The following is a 23,104-nucleotide window of genomic DNA, read 5'->3' as shown; positions in this document are numbered from 1 at the left end:
GGGGGCCAATCACTGTGCAGGTGGGAGTGAGCTGTCACACTCACAGTCTGCTGGCCAGAGCCAGGGCAAGTGACTGTTCTTTCCCAAGGAGGGTTTGAAGGGCTGGCAGGGTGAAGTCCACAGTGAAAGATTCAGCAGGACCAAGGCCAGAACCAGCCAGAACCACCCAGGCTGCAGCCATTCCACCCCCGACGTGGCTTCCAGAATTCTGGGTGCAGACTATGCGCCCAGGGGTTCTCCTGAGTCTAATGAATTTTCCTTCTGGGGAAAGACGGATAAAGAAGAGAAGGGCCAGAATTTTAAAGCACCCTGGACGTTCTCTCATAATCTGTGGGGGGGAGAGACATGTTTCCCAAAGCGCGGCACACACTGGGAAAGAACGTTGCGATGATTGTAGAGAGTCCCCAAAGGAGTTTTTCAATTGTATTAATTTAACATTTAATGTTTTGCAACAAAATATAACTGGCACGTCAAACTTGTGATTTCACCAATATTACTCCTTGAGACAGTGGTTCTCAATCCCAGCCCCACTGACATTTCGGCAGGATAATTCTTCCCGTGGGGGCATCCTGTGCCTTGTAGGATATTCAGCAGCCTCTCTGGTCTCTGCCCACGAGATGTCGGTAGTAAAGCCCCCTCCCTCCCGCCCCGCCAAGGTGAGATACCCAAACATGTCTTTAGACGTTGCCATACGTCCTCTGGGGCTCAAAGAGACCCCTGATTGGGAATCACTAGCTTAGGATAAGTCTACTTCTGGAAGTAAAATATGTTCATTTTTAAGGGAAAATGTACTTTTAGGTGACTTAGAACAGCTACAATTCACATATGGCAGATATGGTTGAGGTGACAGGTGACCGGCAGAAGTCTGGGAAAAACCAGACCAGAGGATGGCCAAACAGGGACTAAAAACCGGGTGTTTATGCCCTCAAAGTCCCCCCCCCACTGTTCCTCCCTGCCAGCTCTGTTGTCTGGTAATCACTGAAGCCGACATAAGTAAGTGTGTAGGGGCGGGGGGCGGGGGGGAGTGAGAGGCCAGAAGAGCCCAAAGAGACCCTGAGAATGCACTTTCCTCACGACGTCTGGCCTTCCTGACGAACGAAGGAGGAATAGGCTGGGCTTGCTCCTCACTTCCCTGGGGAAGACCGTGCAGAGAGGCCTGTGCGGAGGGTGGAGGGTGGAGGCAGGTGGTCCCGGGAGGCAGGCAGTCCCAGGAACCGCAGGCGTCACCGAGGAGCCTTGAGAAGCTCAGCTACGTTCCCCTGACACTGTGTCAGCTGTGGGGAGCTGGCGGGGCCCTGTCCTCTCTCTTCACTGTCCGACCAACCCAGAGAGCTAAGGAAATGATCCACCCAAAGATACACCCCTTCAAGTCCCACAAGAAAGGCAACCGTTTTCTGTTGGTTTCAAAAAGCTAACACAAGCGCTGAGCGTGTACAGTTGACTTCACAGACACCCTGTCCTGTCATCCTCACCACCGCCCTGTGGGGCGGGCACTGTCCCTGCAGCAATCACATGCCAGATGGGGAGACGGAGGCTGAGAGGGTCAGGGAGCCCGCAGGGCCAGAAGACGCAGCTCTGGGGCTCCCCCTGGGTGGGCTGGACTCACAGCTGCCCCACCGTCCTAGCTCCCAGGAAAGCAGAAAGTGGACAGGAAGGGCCCTGCCCTCCTCACAAGGCCCACTGCTCACCTGCCCCACACAGAAATGCCACTGTGATTCAGATTCCTCAGAATGGCCCGATGCACGAGCAGACACAAGGACACAGCTACCAGCCCGGGGGAGAAAGTCCTCCAAACCCAAGGCTTAAAAGAGCAGCCGTCCCCACTGCACGGCCCTTCTGTCTCCGCTCTCCCTCTGCATTCACCTCCTCGTGACCACTGGGCAGAAGCAAAGGGCAGAAAAAAGCTCAAGAGAAACAGGTCTGGTTCCTCCCATCATGCTTTCAGAACCTGAGAACACACGTGGGTGCACACACACATCCCAACAGGGCAGGAGGTCAGCCTCACGTGTCCATCCAGCCTTTCTGAGTCCTGGAGCCAAGAGGATGCGTGAACGCTCCCTGAGAACTGGTCCAGGAACATCAGTGCAGAGAAAGTGACAAAGACCACAGGAAGCTACTCACCTGGGTCTCCAGGGTGATCACAGGGCTTGGGTGTGGGTCCTGTGGGAAGAAAGGAGAAAACACACGTGAGTGGTGGAGGAAGTGGAACCTACTACCGTGGCATCATTTTAAAACAAAGCTGTATCTCTTTCGTGCTCAAGCAACCCCATAGGGAGGATGGCCCCAGGCTGTCGCCCCCATTCCATGCGACTAGAGGACAGCCTGGCCCCACCTCCCTCCCACACGTCCTCCCACACCCACATGACGAAGGAGGCTGAAATCTTTCATTAGGGGTATATGGGGACACCCTCATGGAGATCGTGCAAAACGATAAAGTGTAAGTGCAAAGAAATAAGAAAGAAAGCCCCCTCGCCAAGTATCTCAAAGTGTGTTCAAATCATCGATGTGAAGGAGAAGATGGGTCCATAAAAGGATTGGAAATAAACCTGAAAGAATATAAAGTCCCCATTAGGGGCAAGGCCACCACGTTGTGTCTGATCTTGGAAAGAATGAGGCAAGGAATGAGACAGAGGGAAAGAGCTTAATTCCTGGTCTGTGTGGCACATTCCAATGGGCTGGGGAAGATTCCTTTTAGCAGAGAGAAGGCCAGAGAAAGTCCCATTCATTCACTGGCTACAAAAGCCAATTGACTGGAAATGCTTGGTGGTCATGTCTCGGGTCATTAAACATGAACTCCCGGGTGGGGGCAGGGTGGGCACAGAGGAGGAAGGCATGGCTGGGGAGGAGGCAGTGGTTTTCAGCAAGCGGATTCCAAAGAAAACAGGAAGCTCGGCACATAACGGCTATTTCTGTCTGGACTAGGCCGTCTGCGAACTTCATCATCTTGGATTCATGATTCTGGGAAAGTAACCTCAAGTTGCCTCTTACAGAGAATGGGCAGGATTTTAGGACCCCGAAGTGCAAACTCAATTGGAAGCTTTGCTTTATCTGAGCAGATGTTCCAACACAGGCTTTGAGGAAGCCATGCAAATGGGCCCCAGACCACTGGCCTCTGCTGTGAACAAGAAGGAAATGTAGGAATCGTGCCATATTTGTCTTCCTGTGACCCCAGCTTATTGCATTTAGCATAATGACCTCACGGTTCATCCATGCTGTCATAAATGGCAGGATTTCCTTGTTTTAAGGCTGAATAATATTCCACTGTGTGTGTGTGTGTGTGTATATATATAAAAATATTATATATATGGATGTATATATACACACACACACACACACATATATATATGACATTTTCTTTATCCATTCACCTGTCAGTGGGCATGGAAGTTGTTCCCATGTTTCAGCTATCACGAATTTGGCTGCCATGAACGCGGGGGTACAGATTTCATGGTTCACCGTATGTGGGGAACATAAGATAAACTCTCATAGAAGCAGAGAGGAGAAGGGTGGCTGGCGGGGGCTGGAGGGAGAGGGAAACGGGGAGATGTTATTTATCGGGTACAAAGTTTCGGTCACACTAGACGAATAAGCTCCGGAGGTGTGCCGTGTGACACAGAGCCTAGAGTTAACAAACTGTACGTTACCCTGAACATTTTGTTCCGAGGGTTCATATCGTGATAAGTGTTCTTTCCACAATTTTTAAAAAAGGAAGTGGAGAGAAATTGGAACACCTTAAACCCCTACCTAAGTGAACTCACTTTCTTGATCACTCCTCCTCTTTATAATGATGTCTAATTGGGGTGAGGGTCAGAGGCCTGACCACAGGAACATGTTGGGCTCTCATCTGTTCTGTCCTTTCCTTCAAGATGAGGGAATCCTTTCTCCCGATTCCACTTCTAATTCCCAGCATTTCTCCAATGGTGCAGCTCAAAGGTTGTTGCCAAGAAAACATCTTACTCTAATTTTCACATTCCACCCCAGTACTGAATGTTCCTCGTGCCCAGGAAGAGACTGGGGGGGCATTTTCTCCCCTTCTCCCCACACTGCAGCCTTGGCCCATGAAGGGACTTGGAGAAGTCTCGAACCAAATACCGCAGGCCTCTGTCTTCAAACCCTGACCAGCTCCTTCTCAACGGGAAAGCGGTGGCAACTATGATGGGGGAGAACCTTCACTGAACCACTTTTTTGCAAGTGAGGCTCATTTTTTAGCATCCCTCACCGAGGCCCCCTTGCCAGCTCTGGTGTCACTCGTATGCGGGGAGAGTGGACCCTGCACTCCCAGTTTCCCGTCAGGCAAGCATACCAGGCGGGGCCCATTCCAGTCTTCGGGAGGCAAGGCCATCATCCTGGTCCGTGCCGGGCAGTGTGGGTCAGATCCCACGCGTGCCGTCTAGTAAGAGCGTGCACGTCCGTGCATCAGCTCAGAGTCAGTCTCTGTGTGTCTGTCTGTCCCTCTCTTCATTCAGCTCCCACCACCCAGATTTTGACAAGAAGATAAGACACTGCTTCTCAGACTCAGACATTAGCCCCATTTTTAAAGCCAGGTCCTTGCAAAGCACTGCACGGGGTGTTGGGTGTGTGCCCAGATTAATTAAGCTGTACTTCACAGCCCATTTGGCTATTGTTTGGGGCTCACGCTTCACTGCTCAGAATCCCACGGTGGGGTGGAGAGGGGAGAATGCCATCCTGGACCCCTCTGAACAACTTCCCTGGAAAAGACCTTCCCAGGAAACCACAGGAAACCTCTGACAACTGTGTTGACAAAACCCAAAGCCTGATCCTTGGAAACAGTGTCGCAACCAACTCTTTATTTGGTGTTCTGAGGTCACAGACCCTCTGGGCGCAGGGTCAGGGGACTAACATTCATTAAAAAGCTTCTGAAAAACGAAAGCAAAAATGCTATCTATTTAGCATGTTAATTACCTCACCAAGAAGAAAAGTAACTCACAAATGGCCACATCATTAACACTCAGGATTCACCTACCAACAAAGTTGTGTTCCCCTCCCTCTGTGCACGTTTGAAATAGAAGACTCTCCCTACAGAGGCTCAGTCCAGAGGATTCAGGGTACCACCGTATCTCTGTGAGGTCTCACTTTCGGTAACATCCTCCTTAATTGGAAAGACTAACGAAGTGGAACCGGGTCAATGATGCTGTCTGCCTAATCTATCGTGTCTGTCTAAATTGGGACTTTTTGGTTTACAGTAGAGTAAATTCCTGTCTGTCAGAGGAAAGGCTCCCGGAGACCAAAGGGGAATTTGCAACGTGCTCGGATGCTACAGTGGAGTGCTTTTAGAATCTTAATGTGCGGACCCAGAACCAGGGAACCACCTAAAGCAAGGAGAGCCCTTTCGTATCATCTATTGCGATGACTAGATTGGGGAAGTCAAGTGGGGAACTGGGTAGACTGAATTCTACCACTCCCAAGATCCACACCCTCTGGTCATGTGATTTTGCATTTATTTGCAGAGCGTGCTTCCTCATCCCTTGAACTTGGGTTTGCCTGTTTGCAGTTATGACATAGGAGAAGCTTGAAATGTGTTTGCGTGACTGAGCATGACCTCTTGTGCTTCTGTCATGGACCCAGGTAGCCTGCTGGTCCAAGGAGGATGAGAGACAGTCAGGGCAAACCTGATCCAATCTGCAGCTTGAAGCTAAGCCCAGCCTAGATCAGCCAACTCCTAGCCAGCCTTTCCACACAGAGAGAACATATGCTTGTTGTTTTCAGCCATTTGAGTTTCAGGTTGATTTGTCTAACAGCACCACTGTGGCAGGTTCACTCTCCAAAGACTGACCTTGATAGAACCAAAATGTATTGTACAAACACTCTGGCCTTGGAAACAAAATGATCCATACTCTCCCTAAGTCTGCAAACACATCCCAGGAACCTGAAATTACTACAACTGATAGCTGACACTTATTGAGGACTACCACGTGCCACACTCCATGAGAGATACACATTACACCAAGCACACAAATACTCGACTGTCAGAATCCTGCACTACCTGTGGGTTAGCCTTCAGCCCTCTTTGCTAAATATATCAGTCCTGAATTTATTTAGATGCCATTACAACAACATTAATGGAAATGATCACTCAGAAGCCCCTTGCCCTGAGATAAAGACACTTTTTATTCCTTTGGTTTATTCTAAACTTTATCCCACGGCCATGTTACTTGACCAAGGTTCAGAACAGTCATGAATACCAGTAGTAACTAGTAATTTAATTTACTAAGCTACTTGTTAGGTAATGACTAATAATTTGTTATGTTCTTACCATGTTCCAGGCACTGGTTTAACCTCTATACATACATCATTCCATTTACCCTTCGTGACAACTTTACGGTAGGTACTACCATTATTCCCATTATAGAGATGGGGAAACTGATGACCAGAGAGATTGAATGACCACAGATAGTTCTGAAGCCTAGATTCAACCCCAGCACCCTGCACTCAAAAAAACCTGTGCTCCACTATTTCACGGTAGCTCTTTTGGAGAATATAGTCCCACCTCAGATAAAGTCATCCTGCGACCTAGATAATGCCTATCAAAAGGAAGAATACTGCAAATAAAAGGTACCACCTTAACAACAACTGGAATCCTTTTTTAGCATCTGTATTTCTTAAAAAGGTAGTGGACATGGTTGATAGATATTAGCACACGTGTCATGACAAAACACAGTCACTGTGATACAGCAGGAACATGTTAGCCAAACCCATCCACACATTTTTACCGTGTTCCAACTGAGCAGCTAGCACTACGCCTAGTGGGGAACCATGAGGGAGCCAGAAATGAGTTGAAAAGGACCCTGTGTGCCCTTCCATCCCAAAGCTAACTGTTTAAATAAGAGGCAGGAGCCTGATTATAGCTCCTGGAGAAATGAAACTTGTTTGCACCTTGAGAGAGTCTTGCTCGTAAGACCAGGAAGCCAGACTCACATACTTTCGAGCCCATCAGGGCCCAAGGCCTAATTCTAACAAGCAATTAAGCTTTCATAAAGAAAGCAGAGAGAAGAGGAGGAATGTGTTCATTTTCATTCCAGGCGTGCATCAAACATTTCTGGCTTTCCTGGTCATGCTGAGCCCCCAGGTAAGCCTTAGTCATTGCAAGTGGGGTTCTCCTCCCTGGCTTTGATGATATCATAAGATAGTGTTTGCTCTTGGGTGTTAAGCCGTGACTTCGGTGCACAGGTGACAATCCTGTGATTCAAGCCTTCTGAGCCAGTTTCCCCCAGAGGCCCATCAAGTCAGCAGATAGACAATGGGCTCCTATAGTACAACCTCTGATTGGTGATACGGGGAGGAAGCTTCCGCCATCCGGAGACTGGACCTTACTCTCATCACTGTCAAACACCAGGCACCTTGGGAAATGCAATGAGCTCTTCACGGGATCAAAAGCTCAGCAGCCCTGCCTGCTGGAGAAACCCACTCACGGGAGAACACCCGGTGGAAGCTGAGTTTGGATATCAGGCCAGAGGCCTAAATGGATGCAGTCACGTGTGCTGCAGGCCTGGCACAGGGCAGAGAAGGATCATTCATGGGAAAAGAGGGCAGGGTTGGGGTCAGCTCTGCATTCAAATCATGCATAACCCCTGTTTCAGCTGGCTCAGGCCAGCATAACAAAGTACCGCATGCCTGAGTGGCTTACACAGGGGAGACTCATCTTCTCACAATTCTGGGAGCCAGAAGTCCAAGATTAAGGTGCAAGCAGGGTTGTTTTCTTCTAAGGCCTCTCTTCTCAGCTTGCAGATGGCCACCTCCTCACCATGTCCTCACATCTGTGCATGAGCCCCCGGGGGTCTCTGTGCCCAAATTTCCTCTTCTTATAAGGACACCAGTCAGACTGGATCAGGGACCCCCTAAAGGCCTCATTTTAATGCAATCACTTCTTTAAAGGCCCTGTCTCCACATATAACCATGTTCCCAAGTACTGGAGTTGGCGAGTCAGCAGATAACAACCACTTACACTAGTGGCCTCGGCCAAGCTTCATAGCTTCGGTGAACTTTACCTTTCTCATTTACACAGTATGAACGGGTGAGTCTGTATTCTCCTACAGAGCTACGGCAAGACACTAAAGCATAGAATGTATTGCCTGGCAACTACCGTAAGTGAAAAGGAGCACTGATAAGTACGCCAGCTTAACAGGTGTAAACCTGGACTGTCTCACGCAAACCCAGATACACAGTCACCTCCTGCCTTGAAAACGGGATACCACTGACATCACAGGTTGTCATGAACGTTAAATAAAACCAGGTATTTTAAATGTCTGGTCCCTGGTTAAATGCTCAGAGATAATCTTCCCTTTGTTTTTTTTCTTTCAGGCTTATGAAGGCTAAGACATAACCCTCCACACCCAACCCTACTCAACCACAATTCTTCTGAACTGAGAGTTATTGTAGATAGCTGTAGAGCAGTGAAATGGGTAAATTCCCTACTTCATTTTGAATGCTTACTTTGTGCCAAGCACGTGAACGACTTGCAGCTCTGCCAAGGCAAGTCTCATACTCCCCATTTTACAGATCAGATAACTGATGTTCCAGCAGGACTATTTGCTCAAAAACACAGATTCGATAAGGGATGGAGCCTGGACTGGTGCTCAGGTTTGTAAACTGCCAGAAACTGGTCCCTTACCTAATATCCTGGTGTTTCTAATAGAGTGAACTTACTGAATCACGATCTCTGGGCAAGGAGCCAAAGAATCTGCATTTTTATTAGACATTCTTGGGCAGGTCTTATGTAGACTGAAGCCTGAGAACCCTTGTACTATATCCCGGGCAACACAAGACTGAAAGCATCCAAGGTGAGCAGGACAGCCAGTGAAAAACCAAAAGTTTCTCTTAGGACCCCAACCTCTGATACCCAGCCAGCCACCAAGCATCTGACACATGCTTGGGACGCTGATGCTTGTGCTCTGTGCACCCGAGAAATTTCATGATGGGTGTGTCTTAGCCTGTTCAGGCTGCTCTAACAGAATGCCACAGACTGAGCAGATTATAAACAACAGAAATTTATTTCTCACAGTCCTGGAGGCTGAGTCCAAGGTCAAGATGCTGGCAGATTTGGTGTCTGGTGACAGCTTCCTGGTTCACAGATAGCTGTCTTTTTGCTGTGACCTCACACTGCAGAAGAGTCAAGGGAGCTTTCCAGGGTCTCTTTTGTAAGGGCACTAATCCCATTCATGGGGGCTCCTCCCTCATGACCTAATCACCTCCCAAAGGCCATATCTCCTAATACCAACCCATTGAGAGTGAGAATTTCAACATATGAATCTGGGGGGGGGATACACACATTCGGTCTCTAGCAGCGTGCAGGTGGTTTCCGCCCCTTCCTTTCTCTCCACTTAAGTGGTGACGATATCCCTCCTGCCTCCAGCATTCCCCACCCAGGGTGCGTGACCCCTTCTCAACTCCTTCTCGAGATCCGGTCACAGCCATCAGGGTGCTCACACAATGGGGCTTTCTGTCTAGACGTTCCCGTGGGATGTCACAGTGAGCTTATCTCGCACGGTGGTGGCTCCTGAGATGAAGGCGGGGCACGTGCGTGGCGGGCGGCACCGGGTGATGAGGGAGGGAGGCCAAGGACACAGACCACCCTTGTTCTCTGAGAAAGGCTGCACTTGGAATGTGAACGCTGGCCAGCACCACACAGACTCACCTTGTTGGAAAATGCAAACTCACCTTCAAACAGGACTCAGGGGAGAAAGCAGAAACCCCACAGTGAGAGCAAGGGGACTCTCACTGCTTCAGAGAGATGGTGACAGATGTGATGAGGACCCTAAAACGGGGTGGAATCTCCTCGATCTGTCTCTCTTTTGTCTTAAAATTTTAATACTTTAGAGACCTCTTTGCCCTTCTGCATTCCCTCCACATTTTTCAGTCCAGACCCCAGAAATGAGCAACAGAACTTCAAAACGAAGGCCCAGCCCTGGCAGCTGGCCATTGACCATCCCCAGTCTTGGGAAGATAAGAGAAACCACAGACGCCTGGAAACTCAGCAATGATTTTAGTGTTTCTCAGCTCGGTGTGTGTATCTTTGAGCACAAATGGTTACCAAAAACCTAAACCACTGTATATAACATTTTGTTCTGCGTGTGCCTCCAGAGGTTTTGTAATTCTTTACAAAGTACACAGAATTATAATTCTCAGAACTACAGCATTCTGAATACACCCACCTGAGACGCTGAACACGCATTTCTGCCAGAAAGTAAAGCTCCCGGCCCTCCGGCTGCTGCCTGACTACTGCAGACAACTGTACTGCCACCTCCCCCTTATTCATGCAGTTATCCTACGGTCACATGATTGATCAGTAGTGACGATAATCAGAACAGGAGCTAACACGGGGCTCATACTGAATGCAAGACATTATAAATTATAGGTGGGTTGTAAGAACTATCTCATTAAAACCTCACAACTCAGACTATTAATAGGTATTATTAGTAGGTATTAATAGGTCCATTTTACAGATGGTGTAACTGAGGCTCAGAGAGGAAGTAACTTGCTCAAAGGCATTCATTACTAAGTGGCAGAGACAGAATTTGGACCAGCACAGCCCAACTCCTGAGGCTGGGCTTTTGCACCACTAAACTACACTGGTTTCTAGTGGGACAACCACATGGTAAATCACAATCACCAAACCACAGTTCATGGTTCTGCGAGCTGCTGGCACTAGGAAGCCTTACAGAGCAGGGAATTGGATCACATGTTACTAGGAAATACCGGATCGTCCCATTTCCTTGCTGTGGATCTTCAGCTAATTATTTATTTAACTTATAATGACAACAACAATAATAATAACCACCTCGACAGTCACTGTAAAGACGGACCAAACTGATCTCTCAGAGTCTTGCTCAGTCCTAGCGTCGAGTCGGCAAGCCACAGATGTTAGTTCCTCTTGGAAGGCAATTACTGTCACTTTATAGTGTTTTTTCACAGCTCGAAGGCATTTCAGACCAGAAACAGGACATGCCTGCCACGTGCCAAGAAAAACCTGAGAAATACTGTAGCCTCCACCCAACACAGCCAAAGAGGTGCTGGTAGACCGTCTAAGGCTCTAGGTCCTTCTGCAGCTGGCCACCCAGGCTCTCCTTGCACACAAGCCTTCCTGAAGCTCGGAACACAAGCCGCATCTCCAGCTCAGCCCAATAATTAGCTTTTCCCAGGCACAGGCCACGCGGCACCTACCAATCTGGCACCCATTGGCTGTGGTCACCAAGATGGCAAGTGGCCCAGCTGGAACCAATGCTGTCAAGTGAAGACACTATGCTCTATTCTACAGCTTCTAGGACTGCTCAATGGGTTTTCTGTTCCACAGGGATCTAATCCAAAGCTGTGAGCCCCAGAATCCAAGATTGTGAAAGCCAGAAAGACACTTAGAGGTGTAGGGTAGGCGAATGATGCCCAAGGTGGCTATTACTAAGCAATTACTTGGCCTCAAATTTTCAACAAAGCCCTATGAGCAGACACTACTGGTAGATTCCTGCTTTCCAGTGAGATGAAACGCATTTCCTGCCCTGACCTGAATCAAACCCATCATTTTCTGGTGAGGCAGATGAGATCCAGAATTTCCTAACAGTCACACGCCATTTACAGCAAAACCCGGCCTAGAATCCAAGTTTCTTGGTAGAAAATCCTGGGTTCATCCTTTTTTTGCCAAAATAAATGTCTGTATGTGTCCTTCCCTCGTCCCTCCTTCATTTCCTCTTCTTCAGCTCCTCACCAGAGCCTCTAACCGGGACATCTTTTGTTCAAAAGATAGCATATCCCAGCTCTGGGAAAACTGTGATTCAGCAGTGCTTCACGTCTGGAATCTTTCCAAGAGGCCACACACAGAACTGCTGATTCAAGCCGTGGGGGCAAACGGATCCCAGGATGTGGGCACGTGGCGATGGAGCGGAGAGCTTTACAGCAGGTGCAGGGGGTACATCCTCAGCTCCAGGCTGTGCCTAGGAACAGAGGAGCCTCCTTCCGGGGCTGGAACAGACAGATAGGCAGAGGCTTCCTACAATGAGAGGCAGGGTGAATGTCTGGAGGTTTCAAAGGGGTGGGGTCTGGGGGGATTGAGTGCCTCCCTCCTGCCTCCCCAGCCTTCTCCTGTATTTCTTAATGCTAATGATGGTGGTGAGGATGGAGATGACAGGCTCCATGACACTGGAAACCAGTGTAGTTTAGTGTTGCAAAAGCACAGCCTCAGGAATCAGGCTGTCCTGGTCCAAATCTTGTCTCTGCCACTTAGTAATAAATGCCTTTGAGCAGATTACTTCCTCTCTGAGCCTGAGTTATACCATCTGTAAAATGGGCCTATTGATACCTACTAATAATACCTATTAACAGCCTAAGAGTTGTGAGGTTTTAACAAGATAGTTCTTACAACCCACGTATAATAACGTCTGGCGTTCAACATGAGCCCAGTGTTAGCTACTATTCTGATTATCCACTACAGGATGGCCACACAGTCTGGAAACCCAGATGATTTTATTTTATGCTCTTCCCATTGGGAGATGCTGTTGATGACATTACATATTTGCCTCTGTTTCCAGAGTATGGATTTCCTATAGTATTCCTAATTTACAGAGGAGTACACTGAGGCTCAGAAAGACTTTCCCAAAGCCAGAGCCTGGCCCATTTAACCTTCCTATCGTCTAAGAGGCTTAAAAAATATACAGTAACCAAAATATGTGGATGTGGTATGGTTTGACCTACGTAGTGCACAGTAATTTTTTTTATAAGACTAGTTGCCAACGTAGTGTATATATGTCTATGCTACTCTCTCACTTCATCCCAGCTTACCCTTCGCCCCCCACCCCAGCCCCGTGTCCTCAAGTCCATTCTCTACATCTGCATCTCCACTCTTGCCCTGTCACTGGGTTCATCAGTACCACTTCTTCAGATTCCATATATATGAGTTAGCATACGGTATTTGTTTTTCTCTTTCTGGCTTACTTCGCTCTGTATGATAGTCTCTAGGTCTATCCACCTCATTACATATAGTTCAATATCATTCCTTTTTATGGCTGAGTAATATTCCATTGTATACATATGCCACATCTTCTTTATCCATTCATCTGTTGATGGGCATTTAGGTTGCTTCCGTGTCCTGGCTATTGTAAATAGTGCTGCAATGAATATTATGGTACATGTTTCTTTTTGGATTATGGTTTTCTCTGGGTATATGCCCAGGAGTGGGATTCCTGGGTCATATGGTAGTTCCATTTTTAGTTTTCTAAGGAACCTCCAAACTGTTTTCCATAGCAGCTGTACCAGCTTACATCCCCATCAACAGTGTAGGAGAGTTCCGTTTTCTCCAATAGATAGCTAGTGGGAAGTTGCTGTATAACAAAGGGAGATCAACTTGATGATGGGGGATGCCTCAGAGGGCCAGGACAGGAAGTGGGGGAGGGAGTCGCAGGAGGGAGGGGATACGGGGATATATGTATAAATACAGCTGATTCACTGTGGTGTACCTCAAAAACGGGTACAAGAGTGTAAAGCAAATATATTCCAATAAAGAGCTTAAAAAAAACTGGGTGATTTCACAATACCCAGATTTCTGGCTTTTCTTAACTGTCCGAAGATCTGGCCAAGTGGGTACGCAGGCTGGCATGGCTGCAGCTGGAGCCGAGTAGCTGCTCCCTCGTTAAGATGGATACACACCCTCCTCTTGGCCACAGCCCCGACCCCGCCCACCTGCACTGATCGCCCAAGTATCTGACTTTGCGACCTCCCATCTCTTAACTACCATACTTCATTTCTCCCACCAAAGGACGGAACCATTTTACCCACTGGACGACTTATTCAACACGACCACAGGCTCGCCCCCGATCCCAAGAAAGAAAAGTTCAGGATGCCAGGACCTGAGAGAAGAAAGAGAAAAGCTCTAATAGTGCACGAGTTGGCTGAGCACTGCAGTTCATTCATTTATGAGCCTCTCCCTGGAGCTCAATGGTCCTGACTGTTCCAGGGGCCGGTGGGCACCAGGCAGGGGGGTGGCAGGTGGGGAGGCTTCGGTGCAGAGCGTGGAACAGGAAGAGGCTATGAGCGCCCACTGTTTTCTCGCTTCCTGCACGGCCACCGCGAGCAGCTGCCTACGAACTGGCAGTTTGTTCCCAGCGTTCCCGGAAGGAAGCGCTCTCATCACCCGCGACAACAGAGTTGGCCCAAGGAGCCGAAAACGTGCACGGGGGCTCCGAGTTCTCCTTCTGTACAGGACAGCCCCAAAGCTGCTAAGACAGGAAAATGGGAAGAAAGCACAGCCTGGGCTAGAGCATCCTGCGGGGCCCTGGGACAAAGCCCCAGCTGGGGGAAAGGGAGGAGGAGGAGGCCAGAGGAAGGGGGTCCGGGGAGGCCCACCGATTCTGTACAATGAGCTCCATTCAGCAGTGAATAGAGAACTCTCCTCGACTTGGTCTCAATGGCTTTGTTTCTGAAACGACCCATTCTACACCCAGAAAGCCAAATTCGCCAGACCCTGTGCCAAGGTCAGGCAAGAGCCTGAGATCCCCAAGCAAGCTGATAATCAGCCCCCAGGAGATGACCACTGTGCTCAGTGCTGCTCAGCTGACCCAGAGTCTACAATGATCCCCTTTGATTTCTACGCTTTTCTGCGCGGGGCAGGGGCCCCTCACCCACACGCGTGACATGTTTGCCATAACTATTCAGGATAGTAAGTGCACTTTTCCCACGGACTTCATTGAGACATCTGTGCGGAGGGAGGGGGCGGGGCAGGATGAGAAAGGATGAGACTAGGGAGGCAGGATGCAAGTGCAAGTCTGCCGTCTCAAGTTGACCGAATTCATGATGCGGGGGGACCCACTGCTGACCACCCAGCAGCAGCCTCTGCCTTGCAGGCTCCTTGAGAACATCAGCTTTGAGGGTTTATTGCACAGGATGCAAATAGCAAACTGGGGGCCTACGGGCTGGATGCAGCTCAGGCGTGTTTTGTTCAGCCCGTGCAAAGTTTTCAAAAGAAAAATGCTATGTGTGATGCCAACACTTAAAGTTCAGGAGGTTTCAGGTAAAACTACAAAGCTCTGGCATTTCTTGGAAAATCAGAAGATCTGACAACAGGAATTCATCATTTCCGTAAGGCACTGACTGTGTGGATCTGGGATCCTCTAAGAGGCTGTCTCTCTTAGATGGGCATGCACCCTCCAGCTTGCCACTGACCCCCCCCCCAACATGCGTCCCTCACTAAGGCCACGTCATGAGGGCATTGGAGTGGGCATTGCAGTTTGCAGTCTCTGGTATATCAAGTCCCAAAGCTCTCAGCAGAGGCTCTGCGGTTGAAGAGAAGAATGCGATATGGACTGGTTGTAAAGCAAACTTGGCTATAAAACCCAAAATGTGACTCAAGAAATGTATATGAACACACACCCAGGAACCCTCGGTCAGGAGCAGAGTCCACGCCCAGGAGTAGGGGTGGTGCCCGTTCCCTCTCCTCACTCTTTGCTATATACTATGTAACAACTTGCCCTGCTTTTCAAGATCTTCTTTATGTTTAAGGAAGTCCTGGGCTGCCACACAGACAGCACTGGGCAAATTCTTGTTGAACCTAAATCAACCAAAGCTCACATCACATTGGGTTGGAACCCAAGAGATGTATGCTCAGAACCCAGCCCACTTCAGAGTTCTAGGATGTTTTCCCAACTGCAAGTCAAGACGAGTCCCTTGGGAATGAAGCTGATGTCTAAGAAGAGGAAGCAGAGAGGTCATCTTCACAGGGCATGCAGCATATCTGATACACATGCTAAGCAGCATAAGGTCTGTTGGGAAGTTGACAGGTGCTGACATGGTAAAATGAAAGTAAGTTCCCAATGTATCCAAGGATCCAAAAACTCACAACAAGGTAGCTCTCAGAGTCGGGTCAAGTGCAGCATATTCTCTTACAGCTCTTCTAGGTCTAAAAAGGTAGACTGAGGTTTACAGCATCTGCTTCTGCTGTATGCAGCCATGACCATTTTCCAGCTCTGTATATAAGCGTGTGTGTGTGTGCACGCACGTGTGCACAGGCAAACATTTGTATACGTTCACATGTACATACATGTGGTCTCTTCCATCCAGAGCCCTGCTGAAAGCTGCAGTTGGCATCTGTGGATTTTGTTGGCCTAGCATCCCTCATTTTGGGGAATTCTCCTGAGTCACGCTACTCTTGGTACTAATTTCAAATGGCCACTGGGGGTGGGGAAGCAGCTTCAGGAGAGATTCCACTACGTAGGCTTTTATTTCTGAGCGGTGACACGAGCGAGAAAGAATAAATAAAAGCATGCAGAATTTCATTTCTGCACTTTGCATTTAGTTATAATTACTCATGCAGGAGCATCTTTAAACACCAAAAGGGGGAAATATTACAGTTGTTCTGATTTCACACGCTAACTGTGTTTACATGCTAACAGCATTTCTCAGGGACAATTATCTTATTACCAGCGCACTAATCTTTTCAACACAGTTTACAGCTGCCGACTTCAAAAATGAAGGCTAATTAAGACCTTGCGTTCAGCAGGTAGGGTAAACTACTCACACATTATAACGGATGACAAGAATATCAGTTTGGGGAGAAGGAGTGAAGGAGGGGTGGGCACAGTGTCAAAGGTAAAGAGAAGAGACTGTATAGCTTCCACCGAGCTGAGAGCTAACATTCTCCCGACGCTAGTATTCAAGAACCCAGTAGTCGAGCTCCATTCGTGGAGAGACCTGTAGATACCGGGACCAAGGACGGCTGGTCTGGCCCACGCAAGGAGAAAGCGGGTATTCTGCCTTCACTTCCCTGCTTCCATTCACCATATTCTTCCATGTGACTTCAATATGGAATAGTGGTTGAGAACATCACTACTGCATCAGATGACCTCTGCTCAAATGCTGGGTTGTTCAATTGCCCTGTGCGACCTTGAGCGAGTTACTTCCCCTCTTGGTGCCTCCGTTTCCTCATATGTGAAATGGGAGAGTACTAATGCCCACCTCCCACGTCTGTTAACAGGAGTGATTGAATTAACATTTGTAAAGTGCTTAGAATAATGTCTGGTTCATAATAAGCATCCAATAGGTATGAGGGTGAGTCAAAAATTATCCGCACTCTGGCTGTGGAATTTAATTAACTTTTAGGAAAGACAAATACATCATTTTTTGACATGATCTCCTTGCTTTTCAAAACGAAGTTTTCGCAGAGTGTCGACAGTGTGGGCAGAAGTGTGCCCGCGTGCACTGTCATGCAAGATCACAATGCCTTTGGCTAGCAATCCTCTGCATTTAATCCAAAGTTTAGGCTTTATCTCTTCAATAAGCATCTCACTGTAACAAGCGCTGCTGATTGTTGAACCTTTTTCCTGATAATGTTCCAATACTGGCCCTTGAGAATCTCAGAAAATGCATCAATTTTCCAGCTGATGGGTGACTTTTGAACTTTTTCTTGGTCGGCGATTGAGGATGTTTCCATTCCACACTCTGCCGTTTACCCTCAGGCTCGTAGTGATGAATCCATGTTTCATCATCAGTAATGCTTCTCTTTAAGAAACTTTCACTTTCCTTAGAGTATCTGTCCAAATTTTGTTTGCAGATATCCAAACACTTCCGTTTATGCTCTTCCGTGAGTTGTTTCAGTACCCATCTCGCACAAACTCTTCGAAACCTAAATCTGCCATGGATTACTTCGCTTTCGAGCTGTTAAAGCATCCTCCCTACAGTCCTGATTTTGCTCCGTCGGACTTTCACCTGTATGGTCCCCTGAAAGCAGCCCTACGAGGACAGAGATTCACTTCTGATGAAGAACTGAAGACAGCGGTGCATTTGTGGCTCACAGCTCAGCCTGAAACATTTTTTAATGAGGGAATACGAAAGCTTGTTGACAGATGGACAAAGTGTATTGAAAAGCAAGGAGATTATGTCAAAAAATGATGTATTTGTCTTTTCTAAAAGTTAATTAAAATAAATTCTACAGCCAGAGTGTGGATGATTTTTGACTCACCCTCGTATTTCTTTTACAAAGCATGGGCTCTATTCTAAGGCTGTAACACACCTAAACAACACCTGTTTTCTAACACATTCTTGACCTCATGCATACTCACCGCATTACGAGCCATTTGAGAACTGCTAATATATAATTGCAGCTATATTTATTGTGTCTGTTAGCAATACCTTCTTCAATTACGTGTCCTGCTATCTCGTTAGCTGCCATATAAAACCAGCACCTTGGATCATCCATCATTATTTTTTGTTTTGTTTTGTTTTAAATCACAGAGAAGCAGACCTCTCCCGGAAGGGCTGCTACGGGAGACTGGATTTACAGTCCATCTCCTAGAGCCCAAGCACAGCTCAGGCATCCCTAGCTGTGGCATCTAAGGAGCTGCTGATGAGTTCCTCACAGTGCCTGGACCACTAAACGTCACCAAGCATCTGCTGTGTGCCTGGGCTCAGCTGTCCATAGCCCCATTTTTCTGAACTCACATCAACCCTGTGAGTAGGTACTGCAGAGTAGGTGGCACTGGCCCCATTTACAGATGAGGAGACTGAGGCTTTAAACAACTCTTCCATGATCATGCAGCTTGCTAATAAAACAAAGTCATAATATGGCATAATTAACAACCTCTTCTTCAACATTTTTTTAAGCTACATTTGCCAAGACGATTACTGCTACTAGTAGTGGAACTAATGGTAACAGCAACCACCAGCCAATACATACAAGGCACCAGGCACTGTACTAAGCCACTGTCGTGTACTAACTCACTGAGCCTCACAGCCACCTTATGACAGTGGGGCTGTTAGCCTCCATTTTACAGAGGAGTGAACTGAGCTCTGAGAGGTTATGCAACATGCTCCAAGACACACAGCTGCAAAGTGCTGGAGTCAGAATTTGCCTAAATCCAGGAGATCTGGCTCCAGACCCCCTGATCTTGGACCCTCTGCTCTATAGCTTCTCATAATAGCTGTAAAATTCAACAACTGTCACCTTTTCAATGAACACAAAAGGCATAAAAAGACAGAGTAGGAACTGATTGATTCATTCATCACATATCAAACAACTGATGACCAAATTAGGTGATTTAGTTAAGTTTGTGATAAGCGCTGCCAAAGAGGAGGACGTAGGGAGGACATAAAACAGGGACTTCCACCAGGGTGGGGGATTAGGAAGATTCTTTTAGGAAGTGAGACTTAAACTGGGCTTCAAAGAAAGAGCAACTTGTCTGAGATTGGAGAAAGGATACGCATTGTACACAGAGGGAACAGCATTAACAAAGGCTCCGAGGTGGGAAAGAACACATAACTTTTAAGAAACAAAGAGAGGACTTCTGAACTTAGAAGGCAGAGGGGCGAGTGGCAGGCAATGAGCTGGGAAGACTGGTGTAGGGGCTGGGTGACGGAGGCCTGCCGGGTCCGAGAAAGGAGTCTGGGTCTTATCCAAAGAGCATGGTGAATCCCTGACAAGGTTCACTGTGGAGGGACATATATCTTCATCAGAAGCCAGCTTTCAGTACTAGCATCTTGACCATATGTACTTGGCTTTCCATATGGGATCCACAGGTACTTTTGGAAAGCACCTCAGTGAACCAACACGCTGAAGACTCTCCAGATGAGCTTCAAGTCATTTCTATTTCCCACCTTCAGGGGTCATAGCACAGCCCACACAGTTTAAGCCACAGGTGGCTACAACCTACCAACTCTGTGAGTTATTCAGTCCTCAATACTGTTACAGACAATGAAAAAAGTGGTGACATCACAGCATACGAAAGTCTGATAAAATACCTTTCTTCTGTCTACAAAAAAGACAAAAGAAATCGATTGAGGTTATACAAATGTCAATTTGCAACTCTGAGTTCTAGGAACATGCCAGAGGCATTTGCAGGTTGAGAGAGATGAATAGCAAAAATATCCCCCCCTCAACACACACACACACACACACACACACACACACACACACACAGAGTGTTACCATGTACAAGCTGTATATACTAATTCCTGCAAGCTCCCATTTCCTGACACTACTGTGTGCCCTGTGCTCCATTTTATTTCAACCTCATAACTAATGTGGCCACCATCCCAGTTTGCCTGGGTGTTCAGTACGCAAATCAGGAAAGTCCCAAACTAGGACGAGTTGGTCACTCAACCCATAGTAACCACAGGTTATTAGGAAATCAACAGCTCAGAGTGGTAAGGACACATTAACATCACACATCAGGTAAGGAGTGGGGACCAAGGCTCACATTCGGTGTGCAGGACAGCCAGCCCGCTCTACCTCCTGGGGAAGGACTTTGAAAACCACTCAGTTGGCTCACTGTCCCCTCCCAATTCCCTTAAAGACCCTCACCCCCACCTGACACACACATCCCAATCGAGAAGGCTGAATGACTGTGCCTTCTGTGGGACGGAAGCCACGATCCCAAGCAATCAGTCAACTCTCTCCTAACTCCCTTTCCAAAGATAACGAGACTGCTCAGGGAGCCCTCAAAGCCCAGACATGACTTCCTTTCTATCTCTGGCTTGACCACGTGATGACTGCACGTTTTGCACATTTGAGCATTTCAACTCATGCTGGAAAGGCCTCACCTAGAAGGGGGAGGCTGAACCAGCAGTTCTGAATCAGCCTGTTGGGCTGCAGATCAAACAAAAGAAATTCCTGACCTTGGCTGAGTTTTAGAAACGAAGAGCTACAAAGAATCTAGAGATGGTTACATCCGGTTGTGTTCATTGTACAGACAGAAAAACTGAGGCTTAGAAGAACAAAGATGACACTCAGATGATCTGCATTGTTTTTTCTTTGTGTCTTTCTCCACAGTTGGATCAGGGTAGGTCAAGTGCGTCTACTCAACTGTTAGGAGTTTTCACCCCTCCGGACAGGCACACAGCTGACACTCAATAAATGTTCAGTGAATGTTCAGCAAGCACTTAGCAGGCACACTGTTGGAGGGACAACATGTGTGAGTGTGTGTGTATGTGTTTGTGTGAGAGAGAGACACAGAGAGAGAGAAACAGAGACACTGCAGTCCCCATACCAAATGGGTGTTCACTTGTTCCAAAACATTTTTTTAACCAAAAAAAATTTTATTATAACCACCTCTAAACAATATACTCTATAATCTTGATTATGTCTATTAGATTTGCTCAAAGAGGCCAGGCCCTAGCAGGGAAATCTGATGCAAGTTTCCTTCTGCCAGATGACTGGTGAGTGGTCATTTTCCAAAAGGTGACCCTTTATATACACGTCTGCGTAATTTAACCTAAAATCTTCGTTACTATTCTAGCAAAGATGCCTCTTTCCAATTGAGGTAATTTCTAGGAAGATATTGCTAAAGGCTTCCTTTCCTTCAAATAAAATGATAATGGCTGCTATTTTTATTAAGCACCTGCTACGCGCCGGGTACTCTGTTGGCCTTAACTCTTTCCAATTCTCATTTTCCCCTTTATGACAACACTGTAAGGAGATACCCTCAGCTCACAGGTGAGAAAACTGAGGCTGAGAGACTGTAAAATAACTGCTCCAGTGTCAGAGAGCTAGTAAGAGGCTTACTGAACCTGGGTCTTACTCTGAAGTCTGAGCTCTTTATGCAATGTCCTATTAATCTCAGATTAAAGCCCACTTCCACCCTCTACTTTCTTCTTAGGATTTTTCCATACACAGAACACTCCAAGGAACTTAATTTTTACCTGAAGGATATGAAACAAGGAACTGGAAAACCTCTGTCTTGTCTCAGTTCTATTACAACTCTTTGCAATCACTGACACACTGCAAAGTCACTGAGTCTCAACTGCTTCATCTGTTAAATGGGTGTAATTCTCAGCCACCTCTCAGGATTGTTGCCGGGTATAGAGGAGAAGGCAGCCAAAAGTGCATCTTCCTCTCTCCCAGAACTTTCAGAGGCCAAATCTTCCTGCAGGATGTCAGTCTTAGCGATCTTGCAAATGCTCTCCCGGGCAGGCAGCCCAACCCACCATGCCCTGCTCCAAGGAGTTACCTCCTAAAATAAACCGTGCTCACTTCAGTTAGCTCACCATAAAGACTATATATAGAAGAAAACACTCCAAAGCTCCCATCTGGCAGCAGCTTCTCCAAAACTCAGCCCAAACGGCTAATTTCTAACGTAATCTGCAGCATCTGACAGGCAGCTTGAAATCAGAAAGACCAGCTGAGAGACGGAAACCCCCTGTGGGTTAGCACAGTCTGTCCCAGCAGTGATGCCCCAAGGCTTCTGAGCAAACTATTACGGCAAGAAAATGAGAGCGGATCCCAGGGAGGGTGCTGGAGTGAAATTAGACAGGATGCAGTGGGTAGGGGCTGGAGGAAGCTACGCCAGCGCTGTGGATGTGCGGCTCTTGGGGTAGCTGGTGGGATGGGCGGGGGGCAGAGGACAAGTAATCTGTGCACCAGGAGCTGCGGTGATCTCTGAACCTTCTCTGAAGCACAGGTCACCCTTGGCAAGAAGCCAAATGCAGCCTCTCAGTTTCCCCATCCTTGAAGTGAGGAATATGACTCAGTTACACACACACATCCCCCCCCCCCCCACACACACACACACACACACTCTCTTTCTCTCAAGACACTTGAAAACACTGGTATTTCCCTCGGAAGGATACACAAGAATTTGTTAGCAAAGATTTCTTTTAAGAGAGACTGGAAGAAATGGGGGAGAGAGAATTCTTTATTTGTATCTTTCTCTCCTGGGTGAGTTTTTCTTGTCACATGCTTGTAACTCCTTTCATTTAAAAAGCAAATGCCACTTAAAAATGAAAGCATAGAATTATCATAAAGCCTAGCACGTCCACTGCTGGGTATATACCGGAAAGAACGGAAAGCAGAGACCCAAACACATATTTGCACACCACTGTCCTAACGGCATTATTTACGACAGCCAAGATATAGTAACAACCTAAGTGTCCACAGAGGGATGCATGGATAAACAAAATGTGGTCTATACATCACGTGGACTATCAGCCTTAGAAAGGAAGGAAATTCTGACACATGCTGCAACACAGATGCGCCTTGAGGACGTTACGCTACGTGAAATACGCCAGTGACAGAAGGACAAATACTGCACGAGTCCACTGATACAACATTCTGAGAGCGGTCAGATTCATAGAGACGGAAAGTAGAAGGGTGGATGCCAGGGGCTGGGGAGCGGGGAACGGG

General features: G+C 47.5%; 1 protein-coding gene across 1 annotated transcript in view; it reads right to left on the bottom strand.

Annotated features, from left to right (window-relative positions):
- Positions 1-23,104, bottom strand: part of XYLT1 (xylosyltransferase 1) — a 318,736-nt gene that overhangs the window by 220,647 nt on the left and 74,985 nt on the right. Inside the window, exon 2 of the mRNA XM_057748725.1 lies at positions 2,122-2,160. Coding sequence (XP_057604708.1) covers positions 2,122-2,160 — 39 coding nt within the window. The remainder of the gene's footprint in view (positions 1-2,121; positions 2,161-23,104) is intronic.

The sequence above is a fragment of the Hippopotamus amphibius genome, chromosome 9 (genome assembly GCF_030028045.1).
Source record: "Hippopotamus amphibius kiboko isolate mHipAmp2 chromosome 9, mHipAmp2.hap2, whole genome shotgun sequence".
NCBI classification, from domain to species: domain Eukaryota; kingdom Metazoa; phylum Chordata; class Mammalia; order Artiodactyla; family Hippopotamidae; genus Hippopotamus; species Hippopotamus amphibius.
The sequence above is the reverse complement of the archived record's forward strand: the minus strand, read 5'-3'. Positions and strand labels throughout refer to the sequence as shown.